Here is a 13,331-nt window from a genome sequence, read left to right on the forward strand (position 1 = left end):
TAATTAAAGCCCGAACTGGATTAGTTGAATACAGATCTGTCAAACGGAATCATATATTCATATATCATATATAACTATGTTATTTAAAACAATTTAGTTGCTTTGTTTAAATGTAAAAACGCGGATTCACAGATGTGGAAAAACCTAGCTGCCCGAATCGAACCTTTAAGTGGGGTCCTGGTTCGAATTGTGAGCCGATGCAATCATCTTAAAAAGCTCGTTATGTATTATAGGATACACACTCACACACACACACACACACACACACATGCTCAGTACAGGACTCAGTGCAAACACAATGCTTTAGCAAATAGTCCTCGCTTAGCTCCTTGCCGTTGTCCTTTGCTTCTTTATTGGCTTTGGCAGCTTTACAACTAATGCCGGCGAACAATGAAAGGGTTAAAGGTTAAAGCAACAGGAGCGCAGAGAGGCGACATTCAAAGTTTTCGGCATTGATTGAAGCTTTTGTCTGAGCGACACTTTGGGCAATTGCCCCGCTGCCTGGTTACGCCGCCAGTTCAAACCCAGTTGCCATAAAACAATTGTCGTTTATTTGCCAAAATTCAATTATTTGAGTGAAGCGAAATCTGTGCAGCACATCCTGTTTGTGCTCAACATGAGCACCAGGATATCCTGCCAATTTGCCAGGCCAGAGTCCAGAGCCCAGAATCCCGAGCCACATGTGCATTCAGTTCAAATTATTTGACATATAAACCTTTCATCGTGAACATGCAAGAAGAATATTGGAATTTCGACAAAAAGTTAAAAGTTGATACAATATTGTTTCAGTAAAATATATATCCCATATTCGAGTAATGCGTTTCTTTAGTAATAAATATAAACTAAGCGCACATTTTAAATGCCATTTGAGACTAAAGTTGGGCGTGTTTTGTGTTATTTGTTTCGTGACACGCGCAAGCACGACTCAACACGACTTCAAATAATAGACCTGAGATAATTTGACTTCAATAAATAGGAAAAAAGGAAGCTAAATAACCAGTTTAGTTGTAAGATACTTTCCCAAATTTAATTGCATTTTTCGGTGATTCTTCTTATAGAAACTGCATAATATAGTTCATCCAAGCTATTGAGATGTTGCACAATTATTATTGGTTTTGTTAGGCTAAGTTGGGCTAAGATATTATTTATTGTATTGTATGTATTGCTCAAGAGTATATTTTCCCTTTTATAGGGTATATATAGGGTATATAAGCCGTCAATAGAAATCCTTTCTGGGATGGCAAACAATATTTGATTGTTTATATAAAGACATAAAGTTCTATAGGGTCGACTGAAGATAATTAGATAAAAAAGTGCTTTTAACCAAGCACAAGGTGCTTTAACTAAAGTTATTTTTATACCCTGAACCCATTAAAAATGGGACGTCTTTTAAGAACACAAGGATCTCAGAACCTATAAGAGCTAGAGACTTGAAATTTTAGATGTAGTTGCTCCTAGTTCCCGCGCAGATCGAGTTTGTTTCGATAATCGATAACTTACTCCGTTTCCAAGCAATCGATAAAAATCGATATCGATATCCTGTTTTTTGGGCAATTTTGGTTAATAATAAGAACTAGAGTCACCAAACTTGACATATAGCTTCTAAAATAGAATATATATATCCATTTGATGTTGGGTTGGGAAGAGGGTTTAGGGTATCCCCTAGTCGGCAGCTAGTCCCGACTAGAACCTCTTACTTGTTTTATTTAATTTGTAAACAAATTTTGAAGACATTATAAAGGAAGTTTCTATGAGTTTTTCGAAACATTCGAAATACTTTTGTTTTCACTGAAATTCTAATCAAGCCAAGCTAATGCGTTTTTCTTTAACTATCTTTGTAGTTAAACATATATCTCTTCTGCCAGCCCCTCGAATGAAAGCATACTGTTCGCTTTTAGATACACAGTCGTAAATAAAAGTTCATTTGAGCGCATTTGCATGTCAGCTCGAATTACACAAAAGCCGTCGCCGACTGTTGCTGCCAGTTGCAATCAGGTTCAAAAAATGCAACCCGCACATGGAACAAACAACAACAGATAGAACAACAACAACAGCAACAGCAAAAAATACCAATTAAAAAAAAATGTAAGCAATGGCACGTTTTCACACAAAACCATATGCCCATAACAAACATGCCACACAAACAAAGGGTATGCGACGCCAAAGTGTGTTCACGCTGAGAGTCTGAACTGGCAAAGGGGATATACTTAGGGTTAAACTTAGGGATATACTTACATAGGTGTGAGTCAGTGTGATTAATGGGGGCCACGCTCTGAGTTAATGTTGAGTAGAAGCCGCAATGTTCGCGAATCGAAAAGTTAAACAACTATTTATAATTGAATGCACTAAAGAATGCGGAGAAATGAAACTTATTTAGATCCGATCGGATCGGTCTGGTATATGTATTATATAGAGGTCGTCTTTACTCCAAAAAAACTTGATCAAGCTAAACAAATACGAGTACTTTTATTATTTATCATCTTTATGATAATGCTTTCTGATCAAATTAAAACGGAATTGTATTGGAATATGTCTATTTATCTAACATATCTCACTCAATTTAACCAACGACAATAAGATTATATATATTTATTGTCTTTGATTTAACCATGTTAGCCAGTTCTTCTGTCTTCCCGTTCTTAAACAAACTTGACTTTCAATTTTGAGTCTTTATTGAGATTCGATTGATTTGAGATCGAACGGACGACGGATGACATCTATTTCCACGCAGAAACTAGAGTTCTTTCAAAGTCCCAGCATAACCATATGCTGAGTATATCAGGAAAGGGCTTATATCATTCCAATATACTACATATTAGTTTTAACTATAATGCTGTCTATATACTATTTGCTTTTAGCAAGGCGTATTTCAGTTAATGTTTTAGTTAAGTTCACACATGACTTTATGCTGTATCGCATTTGAAATCGAAGCTTACGCTTTTGGGGGAAGGTGATTCACAGCTCTAAATAAACTAACGACAATCCATTTACATAATCGTAATCAAAAATGTGACCATAAACAAGTAAATATGAGCACTTCCATAGAAATCTGCAACGTGACCAAAATATAAAACACTTTTAATCAAACGTTTTTAATTTAACTGCTGTCAACAAAGCCAGCGAATGGCATCTTCAACAAGTCGAAGATTGAATACCCTTAGTTTAATAGCGCTTTTATGAGAAAGCTTTAACTTTCGACCAATTGCTTTTAAGTTTAATAAAATAGTTTTGATTTAAAACGAATTTGCAGATAAGTTAGGGAGAAAGTGTATCTTGAAAACTAACTTTTTCATCATCAATCCGATCGGCTTCAAACTCATTGAAATTTTCACCCGCAACAGTGGTAAATTGGCGGAAAACGTTTGTATAAAAGTTATTTGTTTACTGTCCGATCGGTTTCAAGCTCATTTTCAGCGATCTTTCAGAGAACTTATTTTATAGGCTTATTTATTTAATTGTATATCTATATAATATATAAAGATACGATACGGTTCATTCCGTAATATGTACTGTCTGTAGAAAGTCTTCTAATGAATCAACTTGGCTAGTTCAAAGTTATCAAGAATAAATAGAGATTCTCAGACGTCTTCATTTATGCGTTACACATTTCGTAAGCCAATTATAGTACCCTTTAGAAGGGTATAAAAAGGGGTTGTTTTTTCTCTTTTTTGAAGAGTGTTGCGTGCGTGTCCATGGAATTGCACGGATTTAGCTGATTGATAACGACTGATTTCAATCAAAAGCCACAATTTCAACTGTATAAACATGCACACACACACACGCAGACACACACACACGCTCACTTTCAGCATTCGCCATTGATGCTTGATATAATGAAGGGCCCTCAATTGAAGCCCAGCTTCAGGTGAATGAGTACAGCAGGTGTATCTTTTATTTATCAGCTAAATTGTCGTTTAACTATTTATGTTAATGGAGCTTTTTTAAATGAGGCACGCGGCATGCGGCTCGGCAAAGGCATTTTTAGTGCTGCTCAATTGATCTGCAATTTATGCACATACAGAAGCACATAGAGGCACACGCACACGTATAGACAAGCAGCACAGCTACATGCATGCACAACGCATGCACATGTGTGTGTGTGTCGTGCATAACTGTAAGTGCTCTCAATGGCTCAGTCATTGATTTTCGCTAAAAGTTTAATTGAGTCGTCATCGACAGTTTGCTGCGGTTCACACACACATACACACGTGTGTGTCTGTTGTGTGCATGCATTAATAAATAGATTTTATGTGTGTGTGTGTGTGTGTGGGTGCTGTTAAAAAATTCGAGCTGCGCGTGAAATTTTTTACAGCTCGCAAAACAAAAAGTAAAGTTGAATGCAACGCGTGCGGTGGCTGCTGCATGTGGCGCCATCTGCCCATCCCACTCAACAAAAACAAGTTACGTACGAAAGCTCTTTCGCTCTGCGCCCTCTCTCGCTCTCTCTCTCTCTCTCCCTTACTCTCTCTGGCCAACAGCAATCTGGCGCTTAATTAAGCACGCGTCTGTCTGCTGCTGCCCTCTTTTTCATTGCAAAGTGAGAGTGCGAGAGGGCGTTGCTGTTGTTGTTGTTGTTGTTGTGTTTGTTTGTAATTGATTCTGAATAGACAGCGAACGGGTTGAATATTTTGTGATTTGTCTTCAATTATTCAACTTGAAAGCAAACTTGTTTTAGCAATTAGCTGCACTGCCGCCATAGTACCGTTATCAAAGAGTTGACTCTTGACCCAGTTGCAAGTGCAGCACGCCCTTTGTATGCCATAAAACCTGCAACATTGCCTGCGCCCAGCTGAGCCGAACAACAGGTGGAACGGGTTTTTCTTATAGGGACCTACGAACACACACACACACACACAGACACACACACACAGTTAGTTATGTATATATACAAAGGCATGCACAGCAGGTTGAGTAAATTGTCGGTATGTACTTACCGTTTCAGTTATATAGCAAGTGCTCCGATTTGTAATCTAAACTGTTGTGTTGTGCGCTTTACAGATTTGCTTGCAGAGATATTTTCACGTCGGTTTGATAGTTGCTATAGTTGAATCATCAGATCGATCATATATATATGTGTGTATGTGTGTGATTATGTATGTATGTATATGGGAGCACTGATCGTAAATTGAATAACTTTTGCAAATTAAATTTTATGGCCACATACTCATAGACACACTCGAAATGGCACTTGAAAGAACTCAATATAATTTTCACCTTGAGTGCGCGCACTTAACCACAAAAAGCGCAAAGGGGAAGCAGAAGCAGAAACAGAAACAAAAACGGCGCCCGACCGCATACAATAATAACAATAACAATGTTTGAGCAGCGCCAGCGGCAGAGCCAGAGGCAGAGGCAGCGTTCGCCGCTTTTGCTGCTGTTGCTGTCAATAAGTAAACGTAGAAAAAACACGCGACAACAATTCCGCGTACGGCAGCAGCAGAAGGCGATACATAAACTACGCTCAAAACAACGTCAACAACTACGCCCCCGCGCCCACTTACCGCTGAGGCAGCAGCAGCGGCAATAACAACGCGACAACGCCAAAAGACAACTTTTGAGACACCGCAGCATACGACGATAAAGCCGACGTCAACGTTAACGTCAACGCAAGCAAACAAAACGCGCAAACAATGGTCAATTTTCAATTTCAATTTTTCCACATTTCCATGCACATTTTTGATCAAGCCAACATGCGCACTTCGACCCACTGCAAGGCCACACACTTTATCAATATATTTAAAAACAAATTGGCAGCTTAAAGATGATTAAAATGCGATTTTAGAATGTGATTGTTTTTCCTTTTTAATTTTGCTTGCGTAGCGCTGCGCGATAAGAAAGTACGCGACAATGCGACACGCGACAACGACGAAGACTGAACGCAATGGGCTGGCAACAAGTGTCAAAAACATATGATCGTTCAGTCTCCGAATAGTCTGGCAATATTGAAGTAAACTTTAACATATGTTAAGTTAACGAAGCGGGTTGGGCAGCGCTGCACACTTGCGATCAGCAGTGGCAACGCCAAGGAGCGGGAAAATTTGAAATAAACATTAAAGCATTTAACACTTAACATTTTTATTGCAGAAAATGTTCAGAGCATAATAAATCGCGGGGTGCTACAGAAATCAGCGCGCCACAAAGCTACATTTGTTAAAAGTTGCAAACAAAGAGCCGCACGCAGCAATATGGCTGCTGCATTTGCTTATCGCTGGCTTTTGTGTGCGGCTGGCATTGTTAATGTGCTGCCGATTGGAGCACAAAGGCACACAGCTTCAGATAATCCCTCAACGTACAATATAGGCGGCGTATTGAGCAATTCCGAAAGCGAGCTGCACTTTCACACAACAATAGCGGTAAGCGTGCTCATGCCTTTCAGTTCGCCTAACAGGATTGCGTAATTCTAATGTGCTTTAATCCTGCCACCCCTCCCTCCTGCAGCATCTAAATTTCGATCAGCAGTATGTGCCGCGCAAAGTTACCTACTACGATAAGACAATACGCATGGATAAGAACCCAATTAAAACGGTGTTCAACGTCTGCGATAAGCTCATCGAAAAACGAGTAAGTACAAACTAACAATTAGCCGCAGTCCCGACAAAATCTGCATCTCGGCTGGCAGCGCAAATACAATTACCAGTGTTGCCACCCCTCGTTTGGCGCCATCTTCATTTTAATAATTCAAAAGGAAATGAATCGGAAATGACTCGATGACAAGCGGTAATTCGCCTGTGCATATCACATACTCTCATTTTGTTGGCTGCTCTCACTCGGATGACTGCCTTCGCATTTCGGCGAGCAAAATGGGAGCAAGTAATATGCTTTTCAAGATAGTCATAATTTAAATACCCTGTGCTGCTTGGCAAAATAAAATATCTTTAGTATGTCCAGCTGGGACTTCAACAGAATTCACTTGACAAAAAGCTCTCAGTTTAAATGACAAAAATGAACACATAAGGAACTCTGCCAGGAGCACATTACAAAGATGTCCTCAGGCTTCATTAATCACACATTGCCGAGTACATAACTCAGCTGCGCTCCATTGGAATCAATTTGGAACGTGTAATTGTCATTTATTATTTGTGGCCATTTTGAGCCTTCCATTACACACCCAGGAGAACGAATCAGTGTCAGTCGAGAGCTGGCGCCGGGCGGTCGGGCTGTTGCCAGCAAATGATGCACATATATTTTGGCAGTCGATTGCAAATGCTGGTGACGCCCAATTCGATTTACACTTCCGCTTGTCTTGGCCTCCAGTGTTTGCCACCCGTTTACCTTTCGCATTCTGTGCCGCTTTTCAGGTCTACGCCGTTGTCGTTTCGCATGAGCAAACCTCAGGTGATTTGTCGCCGGCAGCTGTGAGCTATACGAGCGGCTTCTATTCCATTCCCGTCATTGGCATATCCTCGCGGGATGCGGCCTTTTCCGACAAGAATATCCACGTCTCTTTCCTGCGCACTGTGCCCCCCTACTATCACCAGGCGGACGTTTGGCTCGAATTGCTCAGTCACTTTTTGTACACCAAGGTAAGCAAATGCCCTGAGTTATGACGCGTCGACTTATGGAATTGTCATTGCCATCGACAGGTAATCATCATTCACAGCTCCGACACGGATGGACGCGCCATCTTGGGTCGCTTCCAGACCACCTCGCAGACCTACTACGACGACGTCGATGTGCGTGCCACCGTGGAGCTGATTGTTGAATTCGAGCCCAAATTGGAAAGTTTTACGGAGCACCTAATTGACATGAAAACCGCACAGTCTAGGGTATACCTAATGTATGCCAGGTAAGTTAATTAAGGGTTTAGAAATTGTGAAAAATGTTGTTGCCTCAAAGTATGCTACAAATTTTTACAAGTTTATAGAATCATGTTTAATGGGAAAGTGCGGCTATCTTCGACACACCGAAGATTTGATACCCTTGCAGACATTTGGCATTGTAAATATGTGGAATATGATATATATACATATAAATATGATATAGTGGCCCGAGCTGGCTGGTTCCGACAGAAAGAAGCATTAGAATAGACGGACATATGGACATGGCTAAATTAAGTTTATGCTGATTAGGAATCCATATAATTTATGGGCTCGGAGAAGTCTGTATCTATTTCATTATAAATTGGAAACGTCCAAAAGTCTCTATTAAGGATATGTCTAGGGAAAATCACCTAATATTTGAAAGATGCTCTTCCACAATGGAGATGGCCTGGCCTAACCCTTGGCCAAACTCCATTCCTTCTACCAAAAGCTGCTCAGCTTATTGCGAGCGTAGTTATTATTTCATGTCCCCAGGCATATTAAGATATATCTATTATATCCATTTACAGCACGGAGGACGCTCAAGTGATATTCCGCGATGCTGGTGAATATAATATGACCGGCGAGGGACATGTGTGGATTGTTACCGAGCAGGCGCTGCATGCGAACAATACGCCGGACGGAGTGCTCGGCCTGCAGCTGGAGCACGCCCACAGCGACAAGGGACACATTAGGGTAAGTCAAGTAGGTGAAGGGAGCCACAGTTTAACTATTCATGATTCATCGCTTGCAGGACAGCGTTTATGTGCTGGCCTCGGCCATCAAGGAAATGATTTCGAACGAGACCATCGCCGAGGCGCCCAAGGACTGCGGCGATTCGGCGGTCAACTGGGAGTCAGGTGAGCATTTAATCTGGCCAAGGAGTGCAAAGTAAATGCATCATTTAACGCGCTCCGCACAGGCAAGCGACTCTTTCAGTACCTGAAGAGCCGAAATATTACGGGAGAAACGGGTCAGGTGGCCTTCGATGACAACGGGGATCGCATTTACGCCGGCTACGATGTAATCAACATACGCGAGCACCAGAAGCAGCACCTGGTGGGCAAGTTCAGCTACGATAGCGTAAGTGAATACGCATAAATTCAAGAGACAGATCCCTAAATTGATTTCCTCTTCCAGCTAAGGGCCAAGATGCGGATGCGCATCAATGACAGCGAGATCATTTGGGGCGGCAAGCAGAAGCGCAAGCCGGAGGGCATCATGATACCCACGCACCTCAAGGTGCTGACCATAGAAGAGAAGCCATTTGTCTATGTGCGGCGCATGGGCGACGATGAGTTCCGCTGCGAGCCGGACGAGCGTCCCTGCCCGCTGTTCAATGCCAGCGATGCGACAAGTAAGCTCCATAACCAGACTTCCCGCCTTCGCTTCCATCAATAATTGGCTCAATCTTGTGCTCTGCCCACAGCGAACGAGTTTTGTTGTCGTGGCTACTGCATCGATCTGCTCATCGAGCTCTCGAAGCGCATCAATTTCACCTATGACCTGGCCCTGTCGCCCGATGGCCAATTCGGGCACTATATCCTGCGCAACAACACGGGCGCGATGACCTTGCGCAAGGAGTGGACGGGACTCATCGGGGAGCTGGTCAATGAACGTGCCGAGTAAGATCTAGAAGCTACACTCAGAGAAAATATAGTTACACAACATTTTTGATCTTGAATTAAGTATTAATTAAGTATCTGGATATCAAAAGTGGACTATTCCCAGTCTTTGTCGAGCAACAGAAGCCCAATCCCATTCCCAGCCCAAATCCTTCAGCATCCGCCTGCATAACTTACCTAAGTGCGAATCTTCATTGTACCCTTGCAGAAGGTATTAGAATTTTGTCGTAAAATCTGTAACGCATAGAAGAAGACATCTCCTACCTTTTAAAGTATATATATCCTTGATCAGTATAAACAGCCGAGTCGATATATGTCCGTCTGTCCGTCTGTCTGTTTCGATGCGAACTAGTCTCTCAGTTTTAAAGCTATTGTTATGAAACTTTACAGACGAGCCTCTTTCTGTTGCACGCAGTACATCGGAACCAGCTGGATCGGACTACTATATCATATATCTGCCATAGGAATGATCGGTCGAAAAGTAGGTTCTTGTATGAACAAATTTTTTCTTTATCATGATATCTTAACCAAACTCGGCATTTGTTATTTTTACTATGCGTCTCATATATATGCAAAATTGTATCAATATCGGACCACTATACCATATAGCTGCCATAGAAACGATCGGTCGAAAATAAAGTTGCATGGAAAACTTTTTGTTTTTCAAGATATCTTAAGCATACCCGAGTATGCATTAACTGTTTTCCCAGTGCTTCTTAGATGCGGGCAAAGCATTATGAGCAATTTATAAAAAAATTCGGTCTTCTTTCTCGTTCTCATTTCATAATCTTTTCTCTGAGTGTACGAGTAACTGCCATTTACAATCGAATTTAATTTAATATGTGTGTTTTGTATATTTCTAGCATGATCGTCGCACCACTAACCATTAATCCGGAGCGTGCCGAGTATATCGAATTCTCGAAACCATTCAAATACCAAGGCATTACAATACTCGAGAAGAAACCGTCCCGATCGAGTACTCTTGTGTCTTTCTTGCAGCCATTTAGTAACACGCTATGGATCTTGGTAATGGTGTCGGTTCATGTTGTGGCGCTCGTGCTCTACCTGCTGGACAGGTGCGTAACCAATGACAATCTGATTTACTATTTAACCAAACCCGGACACAAACCTTAACCCAATCATCACCCCGCACCCCACCCATCATGTTGAGTGATTAAGCCTGGACATTAGGCTCGTTGCCGTATTTGACGGTTGAAAGGCAGCGAGCCGAGCGTACATCCTCACGTAGAAATCCCCAGACATCACTTAGCCATGGTTCCAGCTGGACAATTGAGCATACGCTGTACTAACTCAGTGATTCTCTAATACTCAGATTCTCACCGTTTGGACGCTTCAAGCTATCGCACTCGGACAGCAACGAGGAGAAGGCCCTCAATCTCAGCTCGGCGGTGTGGTTCGCCTGGGGCGTGCTGCTCAACAGCGGCATTGGCGAGGGCACGCCGCGCAGCTTCTCGGCCCGTGTGCTGGGCATGGTCTGGGCTGGCTTTGCGATGATTATTGTCGCCTCGTACACGGCCAATCTGGCGGCCTTTCTCGTGCTGGAGCGACCCAAGACGAAGCTGAGCGGCATCAATGATGCCCGGCTGCGCAATACCATGGAGAATCTGACCTGTGCCACGGTCAAGGGCTCATCGGTGGACATGTACTTCCGCCGCCAGGTGGAGCTATCCAATATGTATCGCACCATGGAGTCCAACAACTATGTCACCGCCGAGCAGGCCATACAGGATGTGAAGAAGGGGTAACTTGCCTGCGATCGCTCCGACTCTTTCTTTATAGCTCAAATAGTCGCATGATTTTGCCACTATAACTAACAACAACAACAACTTTCTTCAATCTTCACGCTCCCCACTCAATGCAACCTCTTAGAGTTCTCTTTATCTCTCTACCCCCCTCGCTCTTTCTCTTTCTCTGTTTCTCTTCAGTAGCCGTAGTAATCGTATTCTCCCCGTACTTAGAGAACCTCTAAATCTATTTCCTCTAAAAAAAACAACTATTTTATCTACTCACGTATGCGTTGTACTAACATATTTCGAGCCCTATTTCTTGACTTGTTTTTTAAGAGATCTGATCTTTCGTTTGCAGCAAGCTGATGGCTTTTATCTGGGACTCTTCTCGGCTCGAATATGAGGCTTCCAAGGACTGTGAACTGGTCACGGCTGGCGAGCTCTTTGGACGCAGCGGCTACGGCGTTGGCCTGCAGAAGGGTTCGCCCTGGACGGATGCCGTAACCCTGACCATACTGGAGTTCCATGAGAGTGGGTTTGCGCTTCATAAATACACAGCGAAGCACAATGCAAATCAAATATATTTGTCTGCACAGGCGGCTTTATGGAGAAACTGGACAAGCAATGGATCTTTCATGGCCACGTCCAGCAGAACTGCGAGCTCTTCGAGAAGACGCCCAACACGCTGGGTCTCAAGAATATGGCGGGCGTGTTCATTCTAGTGGGCGTGGGCATCGCTGGCGGCGTAGGTCTCATCATCATCGAGGTCATCTACAAAAAGCACCAGGTGAAGAAGCAAAAGCGCCTGGACATTGCCCGGCACGCGGCGGACAAATGGCGCGGCACCATTGAGGTAATCACACTTGACCCTCACACAAAGCCTGGCATGTGAAACGAATCTCTGATTTGCAGAAACGAAAGACAATACGCGCCTCGCTGGCCATGCAGCGACAGTACAATGTGGGTCTGATGGCCAGACAGCCGCCCGGCACGATCAGCCTGGCGGTGGATAAACGCCGCTATCCACGCCTGGGTCAGCGCCTGGGACCGGAGCGCGCCTGGCCTGGGGATGCGGCCGATGTGCTGCGCACACGCCGACCCTACGATCTGACCAAGTCGGGTCTGGTGCCGCCAGCGCTGGGTCTGGGCAAGACGCGACCCCAACAGAATCCATTGCCGCCGCGCTACTCGCCCGGCTACACCAGCGATGTCTCGCACCTGGTCGTCTAAGTTAACATTTTCGCCTCGGGCACAAGCAAGCCAGAGGGATAGTATTATTAATCAACCACGTACATTAATGTCTCAGCGAACATTCATTTGCTCAATATGCAAAACCTAGACTTAATCACAATTTATTTATATAAATGCTGCATTTATGTGTGTGTCCAGCTAACATAATCAAAACCCAGAGTCAAGTTGTATTTATATATATACAAGCACATATACATATATATACATTTATTTGATGGCAGTTAAGTTTGTGTAGTTGTCCGTAGATTAGTATAAGAATTTGTTGATCTCCATGTTGAATTGTCCCCCTTCCACATGCTTATTGCTACTGCCCATGTCCGCTTGAGCATATCCGCACTTTTATCCCCTACCAATTGTTATATATATATAATATATGTCAAACGAATTGTAATTCATGATAAGGAGGATCATCAGAAAGCCCACCCATTGCTGCAAGGTGTATACCAGAATTTGAACACGATTTTCCGGCTATAATAATATTTGGGCCGCAACATAAAAGCTCCGATTTTCAAGCAACTTATACACTACGAAAAGAAAAGCCTATTTATTATATAAAAACAATGTGAAACGAGTGCAGCTTTTCATTAACCGGCTGAGTCTATTAATCAGATCAATTTGAGCAAACAGCTCGATTGAAAAACAAATACAGCTAAACAAACACAGTCATAAAATAGTTTTCAAAATACTTGAACTTAAACGAACAGAAATTGAAAAACTAGAACTTGTCATTGAAAAACATAAAATGCCTATCTAATATTAAGTGTGAAAGTTAACAGCATAAATGTGAATCATGCCAAAACATTCAAATAACTGAAACGAGTTAGTCGAATCGGACAATGGAATCCGAATTTTAAGTGTTTTGAATGTGTAAGCTATTTATGCCAAGCCAAAATAAATATTTAATAGAA

At 42.5% G+C, this 13,331-nt stretch overlaps 2 protein-coding genes across 2 annotated transcripts in view; one reads left to right on the forward strand and one right to left on the reverse strand.

Moving 5' to 3' along the window:
- The window catches only part of LOC115759664 (inositol 1,4,5-trisphosphate receptor), a 26,132-nt gene extending 20,869 nt beyond the window's left edge, over window positions 1-5,263 (reverse strand). Inside the window, exon 1 of the mRNA XM_030700660.1 lies at window positions 4,935-5,263. The gene's annotated coding sequence lies outside the window, so the exon portion shown is untranslated. The remainder of the gene's footprint in view (window positions 1-4,934) is intronic.
- The window catches only part of LOC115759665 (glutamate [NMDA] receptor subunit 1), a 14,731-nt gene extending 2,329 nt beyond the window's left edge, over window positions 1-12,402 (forward strand). Inside the window, exons 2-15 of the mRNA XM_030700662.1 lie at window positions 6,085-6,353; window positions 6,439-6,561; window positions 7,299-7,523; window positions 7,584-7,786; window positions 8,330-8,495; window positions 8,554-8,659; window positions 8,722-8,882; window positions 8,940-9,156; window positions 9,229-9,424; window positions 10,288-10,500; window positions 10,758-11,186; window positions 11,531-11,703; window positions 11,769-12,025; window positions 12,085-12,402. Coding sequence (XP_030556522.1) covers window positions 6,186-6,353; window positions 6,439-6,561; window positions 7,299-7,523; window positions 7,584-7,786; window positions 8,330-8,495; window positions 8,554-8,659; window positions 8,722-8,882; window positions 8,940-9,156; window positions 9,229-9,424; window positions 10,288-10,500; window positions 10,758-11,186; window positions 11,531-11,703; window positions 11,769-12,025; window positions 12,085-12,402 — 2,955 coding nt within the window. The 5' untranslated portion in view covers window positions 6,085-6,185. The remainder of the gene's footprint in view (window positions 1-6,084; window positions 6,354-6,438; window positions 6,562-7,298; window positions 7,524-7,583; window positions 7,787-8,329; window positions 8,496-8,553; window positions 8,660-8,721; window positions 8,883-8,939; window positions 9,157-9,228; window positions 9,425-10,287; window positions 10,501-10,757; window positions 11,187-11,530; window positions 11,704-11,768; window positions 12,026-12,084) is intronic.
- Window positions 12,403-13,331: the final 929 nt, after the last annotated feature.

The sequence above is a fragment of the Drosophila novamexicana genome, unplaced genomic scaffold (genome assembly GCF_003285875.2).
Source record: "Drosophila novamexicana strain 15010-1031.04,08,12 unplaced genomic scaffold, DnovRS2.1 tig00000308-arrow-arrow-pilon, whole genome shotgun sequence".
NCBI lineage: Eukaryota > Metazoa > Arthropoda > Insecta > Diptera > Drosophilidae > Drosophila > Drosophila novamexicana.